Raw genomic sequence first — 25,772 nt, forward strand, 5'->3', positions numbered from 1 at the left:
TTTTCATTAATAAACAGCCAAGAAAGGAAAGGGAAGCAAGTTTCCTATACGTGACCATCAGGATGGCTTCCTGTCAATGCAGTTGTTGTGTCAACAACTGGATTTTGAAGCATTGTCCCTCCTTTGCTTGCTTCAGCAACAAGGTTCTCTGGCACATAGGAGGAAGAGGGAGGCATGAGGATGGTGACCTGTAAAACCAAAAGAAACCCCATACATGAGTCACCTAAAGTGAAGAAATAGAGCTATAGAGAATATTAGTGCAGAAAAACTAGTGATATTACCTTTCTATTGAGAACTGTTAAACAACAGTTAAATAAGAGAAGGATGATCATCAGCATCAATGACAGCATCAACATCAATAATATCATCATCAACAACATCATCTATATCCTCATCATCAACAAGAGCATCAACAGCAGCAGCAGCAGCAACAACATCATCAAACAGCCTCACCAGCAACAGCATCGGCATCATCATCATCAGCAACAACATCATCAAACAGCATCATCAACAGCATCAACATCATCAACAATATCAACCACAGCATCTACATCATCCACATCATCATCATCAACATGAACATCATCTTCAATAACATCAACATCTAACTATCCATCTTTTCCTGGTCCAGGAAATGTTTTTGCTGTGTGGCCTAACCTAATAATATACTATGCAGAGTAGTGAATGAGAGCCAAAAGATGAAAACTTTAGACTTGAGGGTCACTATGGGGCCCTTTATTTATAAAAATAAAGCCTTCTTTTTCTGGTCTGTTTCCTCTTTTATGTCTGATTGAAGCTTATCTGGCCTCTGCATTAAGTTAATCAATTAAATTAAAAAAAACAGGTGTAAAAAAGAAGAAAATGTTTCTACATGTAATGGAAATAAATATTTTTTAAATGCAAAAAAATGAGAAGGATGCTGTTGAGGAAGGCTGGCTAGCTTCTCATATACATTTATTTTTCCTATTAACTATCAACTAATCTCCCCCACTGCCCATCACTTTTCTGAATCTTAATCTTTCTCTTGGTTCACTCTTAGTTACACTGCTCTCTGAAACTTGTCCTAAAGGGTTAAGAAAAGAAAAGTTGACTCTCTTACTGTCTGTTTTACACAGTTTAAATATAAAAGCATCACTATAGGTGATCCAGGTAAGCCTGAGTCAACCCATTCCCAGTTAATTAGACTTAAGGAGATGCCATTGGTCTAAGTAAGATCTTTCTGGTCACGCCCCATTAGAGACTTTCTTCCCATCTAGTACTCTTAAGTAAGGTATCAATGAATGTGCCCCACACACTTTTCTAGGGAGATGCAATGTCACAAAGAGAGACATGTTACCCTATGACATTATCGAATTCACTATATCATTCCCTTATCCAATCCCTATCGCCCCTCTTAGAAAATAAAATGGATGGAACAGAAAAGATATTTCCTTGCTCCTTTTTTGAATAGGAATACAGAGCCTACCTATTTGTGAGGTGAATGGTGAAGTCTTGGAAGGTGGTGGTGGTTTGGGAGAAAGGTCAGAAGGATTTACATATAGATTTGTTCCACTTAGTGCCCAGAATGTTATGACTGAACTCACTGGTAGCCTTAGGGATTGGTTAGTTTCTGTCATTGCATATGATGCTTAAGAGTATGGAAACAGACACAAATCTCAAGCTGTCTTCTCTGAAAATGGCATGTTTTCTCATTCATCAACACATTGACCAGCTGACTGATCTTCCCAAGATAATCACTATAGCACAGTCCCATGAAAGTCTCCACATGCTATCAACTACTCACCTCACTCTGGCCACAGCACAACACATTGCAAGTGAAGCCTGAGATTATAATGGAGACCAGAAATTCTAAGAAAGCTAGTATTAACAGAATGACATTGATTCCCTGGAAAAAGGATCAAATAGAAAATGGTTAGAGGTAGACACAAGCCCCTTCCTCTAACAACTCAGGTAGAAATGAGGTAAAGCAGAGCACTGAGAGGGGCAAGTTAAGAGGAGGGGGGATTTTTCTGAGACAAAACTTAAGACACATTAAAGCAACTTGCAAGTATGAAAGTGATATATGAATATTAACAATTATTACTATTATTACTAATCATAATAACAAATACACATTTCAATGACTCTGAGATTTAAAAAGTATTTTCTTCATGATAATCCTTTGAAAGAAAGCCATTGTGCAAAGATGACTATCCCCATTTTGAATACCAAAAAAAAAAAAGAGAAGGTTGAGAAGTACCTATGGTCAAACAGATATTCATCCCTTGTGCTCTACCCCTTACACAAGCAATTCTGGCATCCATCTGGGCCAATCATAAGTACTTGGTAGAGATTTGTTTGATAAAGAAAAAAAAGCCAAACTCTCTAAACAGAGATGAAAACCTATCACCTTTTAGAGAAAATCAACATTTATTGGTTTATTCATTATCCAGGTTTCAATTTCTATGCTTGTTTTCCTCTAAAATTTGGTGGCTTCCATATTGTTTAGTCGGTCATCAACTACTCCCTGAATTTTCCCCAGTCCCCAAAGATACCTTTAGCCACCAAAAATTCACTCATAGGAGTGCATTTAAAAGTGAATAATCTACTAAGGGATAGGTGAATTAAGGTATGTGTTGGTGGAACTCATACATGGCAAGGTTATATCTAATCTCTTTTATGATCCAGCTTTTATAATCCTCTGATGACTGTCTCTTGATTTAGTTATTCCTCTATTATAATCTCCAATCAGGTGAGCCATAGACACTCTGTCCTCCAACATTGTCTTGTTCAGTAGCAGTGCTCACACCAACCATAGGCCAGGAACAGGCTGAACAGGCTATGGTATACCCTCATCAATTGAGATCCTCTCCTTAAATACTTTCTTGATTTTCCAAGCACTCCCCCACTTAAAAATGGAATCTATCTCCTTAAACACTGCCTGAAGCTCTCCTTCACAATTATCTTAACCACTGGTATGAGAAATATCTTTTTTCCCAATATTTGTCCTCCCCCCAATAACAAATTAGACAGTAAAGTTCTATATAGTGTATCACCTCACATATAATGATAACCGCATCATCAGTTACCTATTTTTTAGAATGAATTAAAAGTTAGTGAACTGGAAATAGCAATTGCTTTTGATCCTATACATCTCTCACAGTTGACATTTCTGGCACAGACCACAGGAATTAGGTAAGAAATATTAAGAAATTTCCTTATTTCCCAACCCAAGCAACTTACCTCTTTTCAAAAGGTTCAGATGTCTTCATGAACATTGGTGTTTCTGCCCTGCCCTATAAAGATTACCCATTCCCTAGATCAATCAGTCTAATTGGTGCCATCCTGGAAGTACTCACCAGAAATATAGAATGTAATATAAAGCAGGAATAAAAGGAGCCTTCATTGCGACAGTAATAAAGGAATATGTGTGTTACCAAATTGATTGAGAGAAAGATGATTCCCAGGCCAGCCATCACTGAGCTGACAATGTTCATTGCTAGGCTGCTTTGGACCTAAAAGTGGTGAGAATTCATAAAACAGTCAATCCATTAGCATATGGTTATAGAGCTGTTGGCGTGTTTCCAGTCTTATTTAAGAGCCAGGGCTGAATCAAACAGCAGAATCTAAGAGCTAGATGCACCACTGAGTGCTTGCTATCTGCAAGGCAGAGTGCCAGGGACAAGAACCAAGTGAAAAACTGCTCCCAAAGTCCTTATGTTTTCCTAGGTAGGCAACATGACATGTGGATGAGGTTTTGTTCTTTCCATAAAAATAATGGAGAAGATTGAGGGAACTGAAAAGTACAGAGAAGAATTTTGTCCTTTTGCTGGTCTGACTACAGGTTTTACCAGGCAGCAATCTGAATAATGGGGGAGCAGCCATTAGTGATTGATTCTCTTTCTGCTCCCAAGTTACAAGCTCAGTCATAGAGCAGTGATCAAATCTGCTACAGCCCAGCCTGGGGTTGAGCAGGTTGTCTTTTAAGTATCCTTCCATTTCCCCCCTCCCATTCCAAGAAATTATCAGAATCTGCCTCATGGGCTGCACAGAAAAGAGAATGTCACTTACCATAACATTTGTGGTTCTCTTCTCTACAGCAATGGAGAGGGAGCCAGAGATGATGAACTGTGGACAAACATGAACATCTTAAACCCTTCATGTCTTTCCCTAATGTACGCAACCTTACCTATCCGGTCATTGAAACCTGCTTCTTATATCCCTGAGGACTCAGCGTCTCTGGTGGGTACATTATATGCTCCCAGGAGCCTATTAAACATTTGGACAAAGAAATAATGGGTTGGAATATCTTTTTCAATAATGAGAATTAGAATAAATCAAACTGAGGTCAAGTAACTTCACCAAAAAAAGAAAATAAGGTTAGAATCCAAAAGATTGTCCTTGATGAGCCTTTACTCCCTCTTAGTGGTGACTGCTGCCCTCTTTAGACATACACTGGCCTATCATGGGTGATACATTCTAGAATGATGCCAACATTGAAGTTGAGCTCAGTGATTTATCATTTGAAGACCACACTGTCTTTCTCAACAATCAAAAGGAATATCATTCTCAAGACCTAAAGCCCTTCTCCTATTCTCCATGATTCTCTCGAGATTACTGATAGAGGCCTCCAACCAATTCTACTTTTTCTTTCATGTGTTTTCATATGTAACTTGATCTGGGTCTAGTAAGGTGAAGTAATTAAAGGGAAATAATTGCAATAATATCATTTCTTTGCTTTTCTCTGGCAACACCTTTCTAATAGCCATTTCCCCACTGCAATCCAAACGTTATTCTCTGGCAGGAAAGAAAAATAGGTATTGAAGAGCCTTCTTTACGTAATCCAGTAGAATGTTCATGCCTTGTGAGAAGGACTGCATGAAGCATTTACGATGCCACCCAGTTACTATGGCTCCCTGAAAGTATAGTGACTTTATTCTGTATCTGGTTTGTACTTACTTTATGTGCAGGGGAGATGGGGATTGGTTTGTTCTCTTCCTCTTCCTACTGCCTCAGTCAAATTGCATGAACCATAATGGGCAACCAAAATTGCTTGTTGACTGGAGGATTGATTTTCCTTCCAAATCTAGGAACCATGATGAATTGTAGGAGGCTTTTGTTTGGATATAGATATGCATGTGTATGTGTATGTATATGTATATATATGCAAATATATATACATATATGTGTGTATATGTGTATGTATATGTGTGTATGTGTGTGTGTGTGATTTTATTTCCAAAGCTAGGTACCAGGATGGATTGTAGGATGTTTTTCTTTTGGATATATACATACTTTATGTGTATGGAAATTACTTTCCAAGCCCTTCCAGCCATTAAAGCTAGTATATGAGAAAGGGATTGTATTTCATGGATCCATTAAAGTAGGACCTTTAAAGAATTTTTCTAGAACCTCCCTGTTTTTTACTCTATACTATTAATGGTAATAAGTGTTCATAACTAAAAAGATAACATCATTCAGATTCTAATCAGTTTTGCCTGATTTTTTTTTCCAATTCTGACACCAGAGATACAAACATGAAAGAGAAAAAGAACGAAATTCTTTACACTGTTGGAAGGGCACATGGTGGATACATCTCTCTATCTATAGGTATGTATTTGTGTGTATAAAATGCATATAATACACATAGATAAATGTGTCTGTGACATATATGTGTGCATAGCCATCTATACATATATACCTTTAGCTAGATCGAGATTTTTAGACACATTTGCAAACCATTCTGAGATCCAGAGAAAAAATTGCCCCATCTTGTAAATATACCAAGGGGACTTGCTTCAAAATAGAACATTGAAATGATAATTCAGCCCATCTGTTCTATTACATAAGTCTATTTTCCCTTTTAAAAATTGGCCAACAAACTGGATTTAGGAATATGGGGAGAAAATATAAAGATTATTAAGATCACGCCTGGCAAACGTGTTTTGTTTTTTAGTTTTATGTTACTAAACACATGAAAGCTCTCTCAGGCATTAGTAATTATTGGAAAGAGGAGATAAGATGAAAAAGATGGAAAGAGGTGAACACAGAAGAATATCAAAAGACACAAGGAAAAGAAGCCATAGCCATAGCCTAACAAGATATGCTGATTATATAGACTAATGACTGCTGTCTTAAGAAAGATGAGTGGAGGAGAAAGAGAAGAGCAGCTCAGCAAGAGTCAGTTTAAAGAGATGACTGAAGGGAAAAGCCCTCTACAACCCCTGGAAGCTCACTGGACAAAAAGCACTGCTCTGCTCAGAGATGTTTGGAGAAAGCAGAATCTTCTATTTGAAGAACTTCCTGAGCTTATTGTCCTCTACCTCATGAGAGAGGGGAAAGTTTCACAATTACTTGTGTTTCTCAATGCTGTTTTTTGTAGCTTGAGAGAAGAAGAAAAAGCATAGTAGAGATGAGATTCAAATCTTCTTTGCTTTATTAATTCTGATAATATATGCTTTTTGCATACACACACAAAATGCAGTACACAAAATAAAATGAGTAAGATGTAAAGCATTTTTAGTAGTCATTCCCTAGGATTTGATGACCTTTTGTGCTAACATCTCAATTATTTAAAAAATTATTTCCAGAAATATTAACTTTTCACATCACATGAAATCTACAGTACCACAAATATGATAGAGCAAATTCCCTAGAATTTTGACCTTTTATGCTAACATCGCAATTTTTAAAAAATAGTTCAGGAAATAATAACTTTTCATAACTCATGAAGTCTACAGCATCATAAATACTATATCACAAAGAAAATTCTCAAAACTAAAACATTTTAAAGGAGAATCTTCCCTGACACTGTGTCAGATGGTGGTGGGAAGGTATTGTATAACATAGTGTTGTCAAACTCTCTATTGGCTACCCTCTGAAAACCACTGGAGAGTCGCTGGGACTTCCTACAACAGTCACTGTTGTAGGAAGACATCAAGACTGGTAAAGTCTGGACATCACCTACAATATTCTGTCCTTCCTAGCTGATGAATGGCAGTGGAGATCACAAAGGCTCTATTAGCTTGAAATAATATGTGAGCAATGACTGCTCTGTGTGGTTTGAAATCCTTAAGGATCTCAGGGATGGGAGCATCGCGTGGGTGAAATGATTTTGAAACTTGAGGTTGGGATGATGGGATCAGCCTTCTCTAGGTCTCTAGTCAACTGATGGGTTAGACCCCAATGGTCGGAAACATTCCTGGCATGAAGGCTTGGTTTGGTGCTGTTGTGATGAGAATTTATTTAGCTTTCATTAAGAGAATGGGTTTGTGCAGTTTCACGCTGTCCCCTTTAAGAGAGGAGACAGAACTTGCTTAGCCTAAAGAAAAGTCCGTTGGGGAGTTTTGAGTCTTGTCTCTCTGACTTGTTTTGGAGATGGTTGGTGGCTGGTTCATTCTCTGACAGAAAAGAACATCTGCTTGTAATTTGAGGCAGTTTGATTTGAGTTTTGAGATTCATACTGAGCTGAAAGGGTTTACTGAGAGCTTTTCCGTTCTTCACCAGAGGGGACACTAAAGACCTGTTTTGTATGAACTGACACAGAGAATTGGACCATTGGAGATGAGACATAGAGGAGCTTCATCGGCTTCTCTGTAAATAGAAACTGACAGTTATATTTGAAAGTTTGATTTAAAATATTATTTTAAGATAAAGAATTCATATCAATTTAAGATTTTGTAATTTAGTTTAGGATATTATGGTTAGATGGAATTTCATTTTTAGTCAGAGAGTAAAGTTAAGTCAGGTCTGTTTTCAGACAAGAAGAAACTCAGTGAGGAGTTAGTTTTGGGGGAGGATTTATTTAGATATATTAGCATAGAGTTTAAACTTTAGACATAATATAATATTAATATATATTCTTCTAGTTTCAATGCTTATTCCTACCTCCTGTTTTCCTTTTTATATCTCTCCTCCACAATAAATTCAAGTTGTATTAGACTATATCTGGCCTTCAATCCACCATCTGTATAACAGTTCAATATATATCAGCTTTAGCTGTATCAAGAGCAGCTGCAGTTCAATCATAACAGTTCCCAAAGGATATGCACTACACTTTTAGGCATAATTGTAACATAAAACTTGAGTTTTGAAGGCAATGAAAATATGCAATAAATGCACAGAGAGCTCTTTAATCTGGGATGTGAACAAGACAGGTAAGATTTGCAGTAGGATACTGGGCCCTTGGTCCCATTGGGGCTCTTATCTTTTTCTTAATGGACATAGCTGTGAATGTGCATCATTCCCAGTGTAAAAGTAAAAAAGAAGTTATTATTAAAATCATCCAAATATTTGATGTTGATGAAAATTAAATACATGAATGTTGAAGATAAATTGTATGTCTGCATATGTATATCCAAACATGCATTCACACATTATATACATATATTTTCACCCTTACCTATGTGTTTATGTATGTATATATCAACCTTTCCCCATATGCATGTATGCATGAATATCAACTGTTCCCTGCATCCCCAACTAGAATTAGAAAAAGAAAAGCCTTGCACAGAAGGCACATGTTGTTGAGACCAGGTTCCCTTCTGTCTGCGGGGAGCAAAGGGGAAGAATACATTTCAGAAATATCTTCAATGACTATACTCACAAATGCAGTTCCCCAGAATATATAGCCAGTGTACCACAGAAAATGTCGTCTCCTTCTACTATCTTCAGGAAACAAAATAAAAAACAGGCCTAAGCTGAGATTCATGAAGGCAATCATGATCTGGACAACCTGGAAGAGAAAGAATCTCAAATAAGAAGAAAGAAAAAAGACTCATTCACTTCTCTCTGAACATGGAACTAATGCAGTAGAGGGTTAATTAAAAATTATTAATTATTTAGTTAAATTGTTGACTGGTGTTTCAAATAAAGGAATTAGAATTGACTCAACTCCATCTCTTATATCCTCTAGAATAGTGGGCAACTATCTCTGTCTTGCTGGGACTCAGTTTCTTCATTCGTCACAAAAAGTGGCATGACTAGAAGATCTCTAAGATGTCTTGTTGCTCTGAAATCCTATAATCATATGAGTTCATGAGAGGCAGAGGCATTGTCATAGTGAATAGAGACGCAGGAAAGGACAGGAAGAACTGGTTTCAGAGCCCACCTCTTACATATACGGATGGGGACGGGGGTGTGTAGACACTTGATTTAACTTCCTAATATCCCTGGAAATTTCCTAAGATCATGAATGAAAGAATTGTCATACTTGTATTTATAATGATTTTTTAAAAAGCTCATTAGTAAAATGGAATCAGAGGACCAGAATAAAAAACTAATCAATTCAACAACTGAAATTTTATAAACATAATTCTATTAAATAACACATATAGTGACTGCTATTGAGTCATATTTAACTCTTCCTGACCCTATTTGGATTTTTCTTAACAAAGATATTGGAGTGATTCCTTATTCACTTCTCCAGCTCATTTTACAGATAAGGAAACTGAGACAAAAAGGACAAAATAACTTGCCAAGGGTCACACAGGTAGTAAATGTTGAAGGCTGGATATGACTTTAGGAATATGAGAATTCCTAATTTCTGGCCCAGTACTCTAACCATTCAGAAACTTAACTGCTCCAAATGCATAGAGAATACTTGACAAATTCTAAAGCTTTTACAAATTGGAGTGTTTACTCTTAGTAAGGAAAATATCAGAGGCATTGTGGCATGGTAGAAAAATAGCAGGTCTAGGAGTCATAGTAACCTGGATTAAAATTCTGCTTCTGATACAAATAGGCTATGACATGCTGAACAAGTCATTTAAGCTCTCTGGGCCTCAGTTTCCTCATCTGTAAAAGAAGAGCATTGGACTCCATTATGCCAAATATTCTCCCACTTCTAAATTTATCATCTTATAATCTTATGATTTTCCCTCTTTCATATACTCAGTATGATCCTACACAAGTCACCTTGTCTCAAAAATTTTCCCCCAACCCCCTAAACAATTCTTTGTAAATGTTAAAGAGCATAGCTTAGTTTTGGCAAAGCAAATTTTCTCTTTCAGATAATCTTACACCAGTAAAGTCATATGTTCCATCCAAAATCAAGAGAAAAATATATCCGTTGGACAACCATGGAGGCTTTCTTGGTGGGTTGAAGAAAGTTAATGCTATCTAGAAAACTGATGTGATTCTGTATGCCTGGGATAGCCATCCTCTATAGGACATCCCTGGAAGCCAGCTTGCCCTTTCCCCATTCTTCCCTGAACAGGATAACCAAAAACAACACTTAATGCAATAGCTTTAAAGGATTAGTGTTACCTCCATTATGACTATAGTTTGATTGAAATTAATGTCTTGGTCTTCTATGATCCCAACAAATCAATATCTTAATGGTTGTGCTGGAATAAACTCCAAATGACTCACTAGAAACTCAAGTATGACAATTTCTGCATGTGTATTCACACCTCAGAAATGGTAAATGCTAAAAAATAATACTTGATTTCACTATTTTGTTGATCATCAAGATTGAAGAAATCAGTGGAGAAAAGCATGATTAATAATAATGAAGGTAATAAATAAAAATAATAATGAAGATTAAAACTAAAAGTGTATCATGCTGGCATTTTTTCCCAGAATACCAGTTCTTAAACATTTACCAGAACACACTTGCCCATGACCCAAGGACAGATAATAGAGAGAAACAGGCCTCAGAAATTATGTTCATGTACACCTCTGGAACATCAAGGAAACACTCACCTCACTGAGATGCTGAGAGCTGAGAAATTATCTTTTTTCTCTCCCTCACATTTTCCTTCTGCCCTCTTCTTTCTTAGTCAACTATGATGCATTCCCAGAGGATATAGTGGGGTAAGAAGGGGAAATAGAGATTTCACTTGGAAATCCTACTCTACCCCCATTCCTCAGAAGAAGTAGAGCATGGCAAAAATTCCAAAGCATCATTATATTGGTTCCCATTCCTCCTCATATTCAGAGCCAAACTGAAAATCTCATTCAGCTCCTTCTTTACCCTTGCCTCAGCTACCACTGTCCAAGCTAAAAGGCTCTTAACATGAGCCCCACATATGGAACCCCACACTGAATTCTCCTTAAGTTAAACTTCAGTACTGATTTAGAGCAGGACATTCAGGAAACTGATGGAAATATCCCTCTCTGATACTAAATAGATGTTTCCTGCTTGCCTTGTCCAGTTCTAACTCATCCAGAAATCTATTGAGTCACTGAAAGATCACAATGCTGAAGCAGTCTATATAGCTGAAATGGAAATAGCACAGAATTTTGAGAAAGTGACAAGGATTCAAATTTGGAGTACTGTTCATTAGTCCTGTCTCCCTGAATTATTGTACCTATTTCACTGACTCATCTGTAAAATGTGGAAGACTTTTTATGCGATACAACATGGATTTATAGTCAATGACTTTGGTTCAAAATGGAGGTCTGCTACATCTTAATTCTGTAACCTTGGGTAAGTCACTAGACCTATCAAAACTTCAGTTGCCTCAACTATATATATATATATATATATATATATATATATATATATAATGAGATAAGAGGGTGAATGAGACAACTTTTAAAGTTCATTCAAATTCTTACAGTATCATAATGATGATTATTTCTTTTTTCTTTCTTTTTTAATTCCATAGTTTCATTTTTAAGTAATCATATAAAACCCAAACCAGCAAACAAAAATCCAAATAAACAAGTGAAAAATCCTATGTTTTCACCTGCATTCCAACTCCAATAATTCTTTCTCTGAAGATGGACAGTATTTTTTGTCATAATAAACTTGATGATTTTTAAGGCCAGTTAATCATTCAACAAACATTTGACACATATACCATATGTCAGGTTATTCTAATCTCTACCAATACAAAAATAAAAACAAAACCAATTTCTTCTGACTCTCAAATCTCTAAAAAGGTATATAACTCACTGTTAAAAACACAAATCTGCTCTCCCAGAGATGAGGGATCTGAACTCACCCCCAATGCCTTGGTATCTACTTTCAAGAATATCTTCTGGGATTCTTTCCATTGATGTTGATACTGTACAGGTATCGCAATTGACCCCTGTGGGAAGGATACAGGGTCTGGCTTTGAAGCATCCTGGGACTCCATGAGATCACTTGTGATGCTGTAAGAAGAGAAGAGAAGTCATATGAAACAGGAGGTGATTGATTCCTTCCCTGAACCCCATGCAATGTTCTCCTCTGAAGGGAAAAAAATGGGTTGATGAGTACAAAGTGATATAGTCTTCTTTCATGGTCTGACCTCAACTGGATATCACATTTAGTTTAAGGTTCTACTTCATAGGAAAAACATTGATAAACTGGACATCAGAGAGAAGGAGATATCCAGGATGGTAAAGAAGCAAGAGGCTATGCCCGATGAAGGTTTATGAAAAAAATTGGGAATAGTTATTCCTGGAGAAGGCTTAGGTTGTTGAAAGGATAAAATGAGGTGATGAATATGAAAGGTCTTGAAAGATATCCAGTGAAATACCCAGGCAAAGAGTCATGGCTTTCACATGGGAAGATAGAAATCCAAAACTATTGTTTTTAATTGTGGATATGGGCTTGTTGATATAGATCCAAATATACTCTCTATTCCGGTCCTACATATGATACACATTTAGAAGGAGGTAGGGTTGTGGTCATAGATCAGAGTAAAGTGAACTGATTTGAGACTGACAAGTGCTATATGAATATCTGTGCTAAAGGAGAAACACTCACTCTGATTCAAGTCTAGGGTCTTCCAGAGACCTTGAACTCCCTCTACAGTCAAAGGAAATATGAATAAGCTGTTAAACTATGAACTTTGGGAACTCACTCCCCTTTGGTAAATATAATTGAACGGAAAGGTAAGTAAATCCTTCCTTAATCCTATTTATAGCTGATCTACATGTCTAGACCATGCTTCTTCCTGACCAGACATCTACCAGAACAGGAGGGTCTGGGCAGTGAGGTCATCTTGCCATATACAAGGCACCATGTGCATGACCTCTTCATTCCTTCTCTTCACTTATCCTGAGGGTACTGTAATCAAATTGGTCCTGAAAAAGACAGAGCAACCTATGACTCTATATCTACACTCCACTCCCAATACCTATGATTCCTACACCAAAGCATTTTTCCCTTGCACCATTTAATTATGTTTTGGGTCCTCTAGATAAATTGAGTTTCTTGCTTTTATGTTTGTTTCCTCATTTAGGATATCTAAAAAGGGGCCAAGCACTTGGGAGGCATTTAATTAATTATCATTAATGCTTGATTGAATTAGAACTGATTGAATAAGCTGGACAATCAGAGTTATTGTCTTAATTGAGGGTAGCTGTAAGAAATCACTTTTTACAAATCAGTTTATTCCAATCCTGAGAAAACTCCAGTCTATCATTGTAATTCCTCTTTATGGCAGGAGCAAATGGGCCACAGAACTCATAACTTACACTTGTCTCTCCAATTCAGAGGGAAAATAATCTCCTCCCAGCATCCAATCCCTGCTCTTCCTTCTCAACCCCCTGCCTCACTATAGGGCCTGGATGAGTGTAGAATGGAGGAAAGAAATATGGAGGGCTGAAAGGGGAAGTTTGGGGCAGCTTCCAGGAGTTCATTTACCTATGATTATTCTACTCCCAAAATACTTTACTAAGAATCTAGTATGTGTCCAGGTCTGAATTCCATTGTGCCATTGGGAAAGAAACAGAAGAAGAAAAGCCCTTCATCTCTTCATTTTCCATCTGTAGCTCATCACCTGAAATCTCATCATAGAGTTTAATTCAGATTTATACTCAACAGCTGCTTCTCCCCTGTGTTTGAAGGGATAGAGTGTAGAATAATGAACTCTTTCCAAAGCCTTTCCAATATTTATAGAGGGCTCAGAATTTTCCAACTAAACTCTTCCTTCTTCCCATTGTTCTACTTGGTTTTGACTCCACGTACATCATTCCCCCTCACCAGGTACCCTATGGTAGCCTCTACCCATTTTTAGCTTCCTTTTGTATATTATCTTCTTTCAGTCAATCGTAAGCTCCTTGTGGAAAGGGAACGTATTTCTTTTCATTATTGTAATCCCAGAGTTTAGCACACATTAGGTAATTAATAATGTTTATTTCTTCTGACTGTAGCTATCTCCCAAAGCTTACTCTCACCTAAAAGAAGATTAAGAAAGAAAACTTTAAAAGGAAGCACTTTAAGCTACCTCTGGTGAGTTCTAGGAGAAGGGACTGTTTTAGAATGTGAGAAGAGTAATTATTGTGGGCTACCCTCAATGACCTTGAGAACAAGCTTAATGGAGGCAGAACTTGAGATACACATTGAAGGTAAGTGTAATCATAGTGGTAGTGAATTAGAAAGTAGAGAAAGGCATGTGAATCTGTAGGTTCTGTCCACTGATCCCCCTTCCCTCTCCCTCTTCTGCCCATCATTCACCCTTTTAAAGATTAGAAAGCTCTCATTATCTATTGCCATATTGGAGTTAGAATGGGGGCATTTCCTATACATGTGTTATTCCAGAGACCTGTCCTCTAAGATACCTCTCACTTCTCTAGCCGTACTCCCTTCTTCAGAATGAGAGGAGGGAATGACTGTAAACAAAATAAAGGAGAGAGTCTACTACTAACTACCAAGACCCACTGTATCAGGGCATTGGTAAGAAAATATTTTCCTCCAAGTCAAGAGGTCTTAACTTGGAGCCAGCCAGTGATTCTGAGGTTAGTAATTCAGGGCAAAAGGAGCTCCAAGAGAACACCAGTCCATTCCTCTTCTCTCCACTATTTAGGGCAGATCTGGTGACTCTTTCCAATTGCTATTGAGCTAAAAGGGTTTGTGAACCACAAGGGAATACCCACTGTAAGAGATTTCCCTACAGAAGAGCTCAGTCTAGGTCAGGGAAGGAAGGGGCTTTCTGAAAGAACTGCAATGACCAAATGTCTCTCCTCAAAACCCAAAAGATCCTTTATCCTCATTCATGCTCCTGAGACAAAACCAGTTCTGTCCCTTTAGTCCAAGAGGGAGAAATGACTAAAGAACTCCCTCAAACTAAATGGATATTGCTCTCTTCTGAGAATGCCTCTTAGGTCCCCTGCCCACTTTCATCTTCTCTAAGGTTAACCTTTTACTAGAAAACCACCTAGAATGCTTACCTGTGCTCTCAAACAGCTCTCCCAGAATCTCTTAGACTTCAAGCCTCCCACCTTAACACTTTGCCAAGACAGGAGAGCAAAGTGCCCCAAGCTTTAGTTTCTCCTCAAAGGTTCCCCCCATCCTGTCTACCTACTTCCCCCTGTGGTTTCCTCTTCCTTAAAGGATTTGCACATGGGTTTACGGCATGGAAGAATTTCCCAATAAAGTTGACTTACTTTAGCTATAGAAGAATTAACTAACATTTCATTTTTTCTTGCAAGATACCTTGCCTCCATAGGCCTTTAGGCAGTTGCTGATGACTTGAGTAAGCCAGAGCCACCAAATCTGTAAGGAAAACAGATTCAGAAATTGAACCTTAGCAAAAACTCAGTTTCATTCTAGGGAGTTTGGGGTTTTCTTTATCAAAAACACCTGTGGTGAGCATCCTTGACATACTCAGATGGATGTCAGTCTAGCTCATGGCACAATGGTGACTGACCAGTCAGACAACAGATCCTGGGGGTATATTTAAAAATTGATAAATCACTTTTATAGAGAGAAGAGCAAGAGCTTAATCTTGCTAAATTTACCCCTACTCTCTAGGTCCACTCCTCGTTATCCTCTCATCTTTATCTTTTGTTGAAACTTTTTCTCTTTTTCACTTTCTCAATCTTGCTTCGTTCTTTCCCTTAAATTTGATCTTGCCCACACCAAGAACAAGCCTGGAAAAGGTTCGAGTACATGCCATGTTTATCTACTGAAGTCTTTCTGTTCCTTCAAGGTCTTTCTCAGTTAATATTCCCTCTTTAAAGACTTTCTTGAATCACCACCCTCTGCCCCAGTGGAAATGTGTTCTCTCTTCTCCAACATTTCTCAAAGATCTTTTTCACAATTACCTCGCTCTCTCAAATCACAGATCTTGTTTTTCTATATATTTTTTAAAGAATAAATGAGAAAGTAATTTCTTTGTGGCATTTGTTTTATCTTGATTTCCCCAATACAATGTACATCTCCTCACACTTAGTGGTAACTACATAACGGGATGAAGTGAACTGAATAGAAATGTCAATTGCTTTCAACTCTATGAAGTTCTCAGAATTCACATTTTTTACTATCACCACCACAGGAATAATACCAAAAATACTGAAACATTTGCTCTTGTTTCCCAACTTAAGTAAACTGTCTCCCCTAAAAGATTTGAACTTGTGTGGGCCTTGCTGTCTCTGCTCTGGCCTGTGAAGATTGTCCAGTACTATAAAGGGTAAAATTATGGTTGGACTAAATTATTTAAGAGAGGAGGGTCATCAGGAATTAAGTGCTTAATTCCAAATGAAAGACTCAAGTCAGAATGACTTTTATGGTAGTTTATTTTCAAATAGGAAGAGAGAGTCAAAGTTAGAAAATGACAGAGAGGATAGGGCAAGATATCTAATGTAACACACTAAGAATTTTGCTCCTGCCCCTCGCTCAATCCAGGCAGGGTTAGTTAGTCCTCAGATGGAGGGGCCTCAGCCTTGACCCAAGGACCCATCTAAGGCCTTCAGTCACAAAGGCTCTCCCAAGAGGGGAGGCCTCTCCTGAGGATAGTTTCTTCAGAAAATCCAGGTAGGAGTCAGTCTTTTTCACTCACCCACGTGGTAGTTCAAAAGGAAAGCAGTCCAAGGTCGTCAGGCAGAACTCCTACAAGGGTCCAGTCCAAGGTGAAAGAGAGCCTCCAACTCAAGCTTGGAACTCCAAAGATCTCACAGGAAGTTGTAACTCCTTTTTAAAGGCGCTTCTTTTGCATCACTTCCTGTGCATTCCTTCCATTTTATATGCACCAATTACAAATAAAGTTTGGCTTAGGACTGCCCAAGGGGCAGTCAGTCAATTCTGATTCATCACCCACTTTTGCACACATGAGTTAAAGACCTCCCCTACCGAAGTATAAGTGGGGTGTGTACAATTCTGGTGATTAAATCTAGAATTGGGCAAGGTAGAGTTAATCCCATCTTCACACTTCAAAACTCCATGTTTATAACTGGCTCTAGTTTGAAAATACTCACCATTGATATATATTGATTCAAAGCCCAGATACCATAAAGACTGTCTCAGGAAATGTCACGGTAACTCTAATAGTGGAATTGATCAGCTACTCTGAAGTTGTCTAAGAAAAAGATGATCCCCAGCCCTGCCACGGCGGAGCCGATTGTGTACATTGTCGGGCTGCTTTGGACCGAAAAACAAGAATTCTTTAAGCCATCTCATTAAATCATGGTTCCAAAACTCCTACCATGTGTCCAGACCTGCTCAAGGCAGAGAGGTGACTCCATCAACAAAAAGAATAAGATTCACTTCTTGAGTGCCTATTTTATTCGAGACAATGCCAGGAAGTGGAGATGCGTGGAACAAGTGAAAAACTGCTCAGTTCTATTTTTACATTCTACTGACAACACGGTATGCAGTAGTACCTTAGAACTTGTCATTAATTCATTTCAAAAGTTCCAAATTTTAACCACAAGAAATAATGTGAATTGAATTTATCTGTTTCAGATACTGAGAAAACCCAGATTTTATAAGGCATTATATGCATTAATGGAGTGTATTTACTTAATAAACATTAATAATACATAGGCCTAAATAAAAATCAATAAAATTAAATAAAATAATTTTAACTTAACTTTACCTATAATGAGAGGAGTTCATAGCCTAAGGGGATGGGTGGGGAGGAGAAATATTATTGCCTGGAGGAGGAGTCCCCTTCCATAATATCTGAAGGCAACTGCCCTTCTGGAGTTCTTCCTCTTTCTCTTTTCGGTTCTTTGTCACCACTGAACCCTGCTCAAGATTCACCTGGTGTAAGCTTCCCAGGAAACCTATCCAGCGATGTTCCTTTTGGGCTATGTTTCCAAAATCTTTTAACGAAGGAAATGGCCCGGTCACTTTTTATCAGGGTGATATTTTTCAACAAAATTTTTCTCTTGCATAAAATAAAAATTAATCTTGGAGACTATACGCTGAATTCATGAGTATTTTTGGTAAGGAGAAATAGAAAAAGGTATTACCAGGCTAACTACCCAATGTCTCCAGCCATGTACCTCCGCTTCGTCTTGTCCTGGATTTCTCATGGGCCCTGCTCCCTCTCACCAGCAGGACTGAGGGCCACCCATCCAACTACATAGCCAAGCCAGGTAAATTAAGACCAAACAGGGAGAAACAGAGTTCAAAAAAGACAGTTTCCACTTTCATTGGCTCTTATATCTTGCCCATGATGTTACATTTACTCAGTTTTTGATTAGACAGTCTGTTCTGATGTCCAGGCACATAATCACACCATGCTGAGGGATCAGAGGCCATGCGGGGAACTTTAATCATTCCATTCTGGAAGTCAGAAACTGTACCATATCCTTCTTTAATGTGCATGTGCCAACTATGTATGAGTTGTAGAACTTCCACCCATTTTGCACACATTTCCTGGATTAATGAAGGCAACATCCTCCTTTGCCTCCTCTTCACCTGAGGAAAAACACACACACACACACACACACACACACACACACACGCTAGCTATTGCTGTTCCCTTTAAACTTCCTGCAGCTGTTCAGAATGCCAGATAAATGATGAATACTAAGACAATTTTTTTATTATAATGTGTCAGATGTCAAATTTAAGGAGTTCTGAAACCATCCAGCCAAGGTTTGTATATATGTATATTTTGAGAGAAAGGATTCCCTTACATGAAAATAATTGAAGAAGTCAAGGGAACTGAAGAGCCAACAGAACTATTCTTTTTTTTTTTTATTATTTCTGTTTTTTAATGACTGACTTCAGGCTTTAACAGGTAGTGATATTAATAATGGAGGAACAAGTCATCAGCAAGTCACACCCTCTATGACACCAAGTAACAATCTCAGACAGCTAATATAGATCAGTCAAACCAACTATAGTACAGCCTATACGTCTGTCTCTCAAGGAAACTTTTAATTTCTCCCCTCCCATTCTGGGTGGCAGAAAGGAGATCACATGTTTCTTCATCCTGGGCTGGAGAGAAAGAGGAAATCATACTCGCCAGATTTTTGTGGTCCTATTCTCTGCAGCCGTGACGAACTATGGAGAGAAGGGAGGAATCATCAGTGCCTTAAAACCTTCATTTCTGTTTAGTGTAAAAGCATCTATCTACCTATCGATCTATCGATCTATCTATCTACTAGATGCCTATTTATATATCTATCAATCTATGTATAAACATATTTGAATGCTTTTTGTACTTATATGTATTTATTTTCCTGTGTATATGAGTAGATTCACAAAATATCTTAAGGACCTAAGAGAAAATTGTTCCTTCAAATCACTATACTAAAAGGACTTGTTTGCAATTAGAACACTGACCCAGCTCTCACTTTTGAACAACTCTGTTTTCCTCTCAGTCAAGTAGATCTCCCTTTCCTTTCCTCCCCTTAAGCCAGTTTTGTTCATTATTTTTTATTTCATTTATTTGCATCCCATTCCATAGAGGATTTCTTATTGTCTTCATTATCTGTTTTCTCTATTTATTCTCAAAACTCATTCTCTGATTCATGACCACTATAATCATCAGATATCTCCTTGTGTCTGCATTTTTCATACAGTAAAAGCTTCCAAGATATCCATTGTAGGCTCTATACTCAGGGTCTATGATGCAAATCTATGGCACACATGCCAAAAACAGAACACAGAGATCTCTCTGGGCATGCGTGCTCTTATCTGCCGGGGTTAGTCACTAGAAAGGCAAAGGGACTCTGGCAAAGCTGCTCTCTTCCCCCTCTCCAACACGCCTCCCTGCCCCTCTGCCCAGCAACCCAATGGAACCTCTTATTCCCTCACCTGAGCAGAGCACTCAGGCCATTCTCCTCCCCTTCTCCACACATGCCTCTCTCTCCTCTGTGTGGAGTGATCAGGCCACTCAATTTCCTTTCTCCCTCCCCTGTTTGGGGCAAAGGGGCAGGGGACTGACACAGCACACAGTATGGGGTAACAGGGCACAGCACTCACTCTCTAAAAGGTTTAACTGCTCCACGTTCTTATAGCCATTGCCTTGTAGAGCTTATTCCATGGATTCCTCTTTTTCTAGTGTGCCTTACTCTGAGAACAATGCCTATTTTAACAGCTATCAGAGAGGATACTGCATTATGGTAGGACACCTCCTTCTTCCATCGATTTTTATCTCTTTGTTGACCTTTTTATTTTTTCTAATTCTGCCTGGAAATCTCATCCCTGTTCCTATTCTCTCCCATTCCTTCAAATTCCATTTGTTCCCAGGGGTTGCTACTCCTCCCTTTCTGGGACAAGAAGACTTTGTAGACCCTAGATCTCCCAGGCCTCATGCAGTCAAAATCCTAAACTCCCTTCCCTCATAGGAACATTTATCAGTGGAACTCCTTCCCTGCCCCAAATTAAGGTATCTTTTCTTTTATTCCTTTTTAAATCTTTTCCCTCTCCTCATCACCCAATCCCTTGTAGACTCTTTTCTCTCTGAGATTACAAAGGTCACTTTCCCTTCATTGTTAGCCCTTCTATTGATCTCAATGTATTTACTCCTCTCTCTCTCCTTCCACACTCTTCCTACCTTCATGTATCCTCCCATAATGTTATGTCTTCCAACAAAAGAATCTGTTACTTATAGGCAAGTGTCACAAAATTCCATCCATAATAACTCTTGTCCATTTCTTCAGTGTTACTGCTACCAGTTTTCCACATTTATGCTTTTCTCCTTGTGTTTTTTATTTTTATTTTTATTTGTTTTTATTTATTTTACTTTCATTTCTTTTATTTTTTCTGGGTTATACATGTATTATCATGCAAAACATAGTTCCATATTATTAATTGTTGTAAGTGAATTATATAAAATCCCAACACACATGCCCAAATAAACAGGTATGTCTTCAATTGCATTCCTACTCCTACAGTTCTTTCTCTGGAAGAGGATTACATTCTTTGTCATGAGTCCCTCAGAATTGTCCCAGATTGTATTGTATCCTACTCATTGTATTAATCAGATTAGGAATAATGTCACACGGGCTGGATAGAACATTTCAGGGGGCCACATCTGGCCCGTGTGCCTTAGTTTGCCCATCACTTTCCTAGATTATTGCATTGCTGAGAGTAGCTAAGTCTATCACAGTTGATTATTCCACAATATTGTTGTTACTGCACACAATAGTTTTCTGATTCTGCTTATTTCACTTTGCATCAGTTCATATAGGTCTTTCCAGATATTTCTTAAATCCTCCTGTTCATCATTCCTTACAACACAATAGTATTCCATCACCATCATATAACACAACTTGTTCAGCTATTCTCCAATTAACGGAGATCCGTTTACTTTCCAATTCTTTGGCACCACAAAAAGAGCAGCTAGAAATATTTTTGTACAAGTAGCTCTTTTCCCATTTCTTCATTGCATATATTTAGCAGGAAGTATCTACTTATTTTTCTGATGCCAGTCGGTTGGTAATGCTGATTGTATTTTATGACTCCTACATTGTTTCAAGTATTCAAGAAGGAAATAATATCTTCATTTCTGGTTTTCTTTCTAAAAATGTTTCAATTTCTTCTTTATTACTAAATATCTATATTTTGTCCTCAATGGTTAATCTCTGGTTTGAAGGACGTGTCACCCTGGGCTTCATTTTGAGCTCTAATGTTCTTTGAAAATATTATTCCATATTACTGTGCTGAAAGGAATAATGAACTGGAGGAATTCCATGTGAACTGGAAAGATCTCCAGGAACTGATGCAGAGTAAAAGGAGCAGAACCAGAAGAACATTATACACAGAGACAGATACATTATGGCACAATCAAATGTAATAGACTTTTCTACTAGCAGCAATGGAATGACCCAGGAGAATCTAGAGGAATTTATGAGAAAGAATGATCTCCACATCCAGAGAAAGAACTGTGGGAGCAGAAATGCAGAAGAAAAATATATGATTGATCACATGGTTCAATAAGAATATGATTAGGTTTTGTCAGTTTGAAATATGAAGCCCCCAAGTTTTCCCCTGTCCCATGAGAGTTGGTCAGGGATGTCTCAGACTCACCTAGTTTCAGACTGAATAATTTACTTTATGGTACTTGATTATCCTAGCTGAGGCAGGGCTAGCAGTCCAAAGTAAATGCTAAGTACCCTTTTATTTTTAAAAGTTTCCCCCATTGTATCAGAGATCCATTCCCAAGAAGACCAACATCTGTGCAGGGACCATCCTTTTGGTGTCTATTGTAAGTAGTCAATGCCCTGATACCCCAGCCTCTTGCTATGGTTTCTTTCCCAAGCTCATTTGTATCCTGTCAGTGTTGCTTGGACTTCTCATTTCCTTGTAACCATGATAATGTCAATCAGTCATACTTCCCTGTCCCTTGGCTCCCCAAAAGGTATATAAGTTCCCCAATTTCTATTGTTCTTTGAGGAATCATCTAGTGTGGTGCATTCTCCCAGGGATGCATTCCCAGAGCCCCATGATGTGGAACCCGATAGTTTCTACTGCTGGGTTCTATGATAGTGGCAGATTATTGTATCTATCCCTTTCCTGATTAAAGACTTGATTTTTCTGACTTCCTTAAAGTCAAAAATGCTTTCTACCAAGGAGGCTGCCTACCCATTACAATTAGGAAAAAAACATTATATTCCCAATTCTCAGTTAACTCAAATATTTTAGGTATATCCAAACATTCAAATCTGTAACCATCATTCATTTCAAATCCCAGTGAGAACTGACAGTTCTCTCATTATGAAGTACCAAATCAAACCTGTCTGGAACCTTAAACAACTAATAAACAAATTTTCAACACTGAATCCCTTTACACTTATTTCACACAATATCACAAGTACATTTCAAAATCATTCATGATTTTCCAAAATCATATATATCAACCTTTAAAATTAATCCTAATTAAATATCCAATCAAATTGTGGGATCAAACATCTCCCTTCTCTTATTCTGATCTTTCCTCTTTTCCCTTCTCAGTGGCCCGCTAAAAAAGGGAAAAGGAAAAATATTAAACAGATCTTTTTTGCCTTTGTCCTCTATTAAGCATGGAGGGCAAAATTCCTTTTTTTACACTTAGATTTTACACTTAAAATTTAAGAGGTTCAAAAATCCACATTTCTTTTTGAATCTCTCAAATATAGTCTGATCTGTCTGCTCTCCCATACTCCAGAAAGATGGGGGACAGGGAGAAACAGATTTTTTTCAACCCAATGCTCTCTTCTGTGTGCATACATGACAACACAATCACAAAGGACAACACAGGCAACATACAGTTACATAGACACACACAGACAGTTAACATATTTGGGGTTTTTTTGTTATTGATTTTTTTTGTGTTTTTTTTTTTTCAAAACTCTGACCTTCCATCTTAGAATCAATACTGTGTATTGGTTCTAAGGTAGAAGGGTTAGGCAATGGGAGTTAAGTGACTTGCCCAGGGTCACACAGCTGGGAAGTGTCTGAGGGCAGATTTGTACCTAGGACCTCCTGTCTCTAGGCCTGGCTCTGAATCCACTGAGCCACCTAGCTTCCCCCTAACATATTACTTTGAAAGCATACATCAAAATCAGTATTTTCCCAGGCTTCTCTTACTGAATTTACTTGTTTTTCACATTTTGGTACAGAGTGTTTAAAAATTCCTCTGACTGTGTCTCTGCCTAAACTTTCACTGACTCCTTCAGCAGCTGTTCTGGTACATTGTCTTTTCTGATTTTTCAGGGCACTGGCCTTGTAAGTGGCTGGTCAGGTGGGAACTATAAGAAACATTGTTTTTCTCTTCTTCTGGGATTTATCTCTCTTATTCTGCATTTCCCTTCTTATTCCCTCTCTCACTGTCTGACTCAATCTAGTATTTTCATTTTGCATTAACCTCTTCTGCTCTTCCTGAGGCTTTCTTAAAATTCTGTCTTTGTCCTGGGTTCGGTGCTCAACTAATTCTGTTCCAGGTCCTTCTTGCAATAAAAAAAAATAACTTATTTTTACTTTTATTTCTTTAAAGACGTATACTGTGGGGCAGCTGGGTAGCTCAGTGGATTGAGAGCCAGGATTAGAGATGAGAGGTCAAATCTGGCCTCAGACACTTCCCAGCTGTGTGACCCTGGGCAAGTCACTTGATCCCCATTGCCTACCCTTCCCACTCTTCTGCCTTGGAGCCAATACACAGTATTGACTTCAAGATGGAAGGTAAAGATTACTTTTAAAAAGTATACTTATTCTTATCTTTAAATCAAAACTCCCTTGCTTGGAGCCTGGTGATAATCCTCCCATCTTATCTCAAAATTATACCTCAAAATTTACTGCTCCAGTATCTTGATGGAAAAGATGTGGCACACCAGATGCCAGATCTGTGCTTATAGGGACTGAAATGCTGAAATGAATGAATCAGTAAGTTGGGGCCAGGCTGCCCAGCATCACATAGCTCCCTTTATCCTGACAAAGAGGCAGGCTTTTATAATGAGAGAGATCTATTTGGCAATTAGATCCATATGATGTCAAGATTTACAAATACAAGGAGACATCTGCCTGTGAGATGACATAAAGATTTTTTGTTTATTCAGGGATTGTGCAAGAGGCCTGAAACTTCCCCAGAGAGAACAAAAATATCTCTAGAGGCTTAAAAAACCCTCCAGAAGGAGCCTTGAACATGTCCCAGGTAAGACACTTGGAGCTCCCCATAATAGCCCAACTTTGCCCATGACCCTTGGCCAAGAGGAGCAGTGTCTCTCTGTGACATTTGCTGATGGCTTCTTTTCTGGGTCAGAAAGCCCCTTATTCTTAATTTTTCCTCTTTTCATTTGACTATGGAATTTTAATATTTAATTAAAAAATTAATTTAAAAATTTAATGTCGTTAGCATTGTATACTTGCTAGTTCCCATGTACTGTTCCTCACAAATGCCTGCTCCCTGCCTCTGTGATTCAAAACTGCCTTTTGCTTAGGCAACAAACAAACAAAGGAAAGTCCATTTATATGTCCCATTCATATTCTCATCCCAATCCAGCTCAGCTCTATCTAGAATTCTAATTCTTTTCTGGCCTTCCTTTCCAATGTGACTGTTAGCCCTGTTCACCAATACCCTTCATTCTAGAGCTCTTCTTCTCACACTGCTTCCATCTTCTATTGCAGTGATTCCCAAAGTGGGCGCCACCGCCCCCTAGTGAAGCAATCCAGGGGGGCTGGTGATGGCCACAGGTGCATTTGGAGGCGGTGATAGTATGTGACAGGGGGCGCTAAGTAATATTTTTTTCTGGAAAGGGGACAGTAGGCCAAAAAAGTTTGGGAACCACTGTTCTATTGCTTCAGGAATTCTGGTTTTCTCTTAAAGAAAACTTTTCATGGCCCCAACTCCAAAGCTGGTTGCTCCTGCTCACTTACCATTTTCCCCCTTCCCCTAAAAGCCAGGGTGAGTACCTAACAAGGTCTTGTTCCCAACTATCTTTTTCAGACCTCTCCGTGCTCCCATCAATTAGCATCCATCTCTCTTCCTCTTCATTGATTACCCAGTTACTTGTTCTTGTCACTGACTGGTCACTTTATGTCCTTTCCCGGTAAGTTTATCTTCTTCTAAATTTGTCCTCTTTGAGCACACTGGCCTCCCTATTTCTCAGTCTTTGATATTTGCCTCCAGCCTCTACTGTCTCGACATATCCACATCCTTAGCAACGGCCTTATTCTTCCCACTCCTTTCGACATGCCCCAT

The 25,772-nt window shown here is 38.3% G+C and overlaps 1 protein-coding gene across 1 annotated transcript; it reads right to left on the reverse strand.

Moving 5' to 3' along the window:
- LOC123252740 (membrane-spanning 4-domains subfamily A member 4A-like) lies at nt 1–25,772 on the reverse strand. Its single transcript, XM_044681990.1, has 7 exons — nt 25,708–25,772; nt 11,931–12,081; nt 8,585–8,713; nt 4,051–4,107; nt 3,339–3,494; nt 1,784–1,885; nt 1–188 (listed from the first exon to the last, which is right to left on the reverse strand). Exons 1-7 carry the CDS (start codon nt 25,770–25,772, stop codon nt 45–47), a joined length of 804 nt encoding a protein of 267 aa, XP_044537925.1. The 3' UTR covers nt 1–44.

Source organism: Gracilinanus agilis, chromosome 6, assembly GCF_016433145.1.
Source record: "Gracilinanus agilis isolate LMUSP501 chromosome 6, AgileGrace, whole genome shotgun sequence".
NCBI classification, from domain to species: domain Eukaryota; kingdom Metazoa; phylum Chordata; class Mammalia; order Didelphimorphia; family Didelphidae; genus Gracilinanus; species Gracilinanus agilis.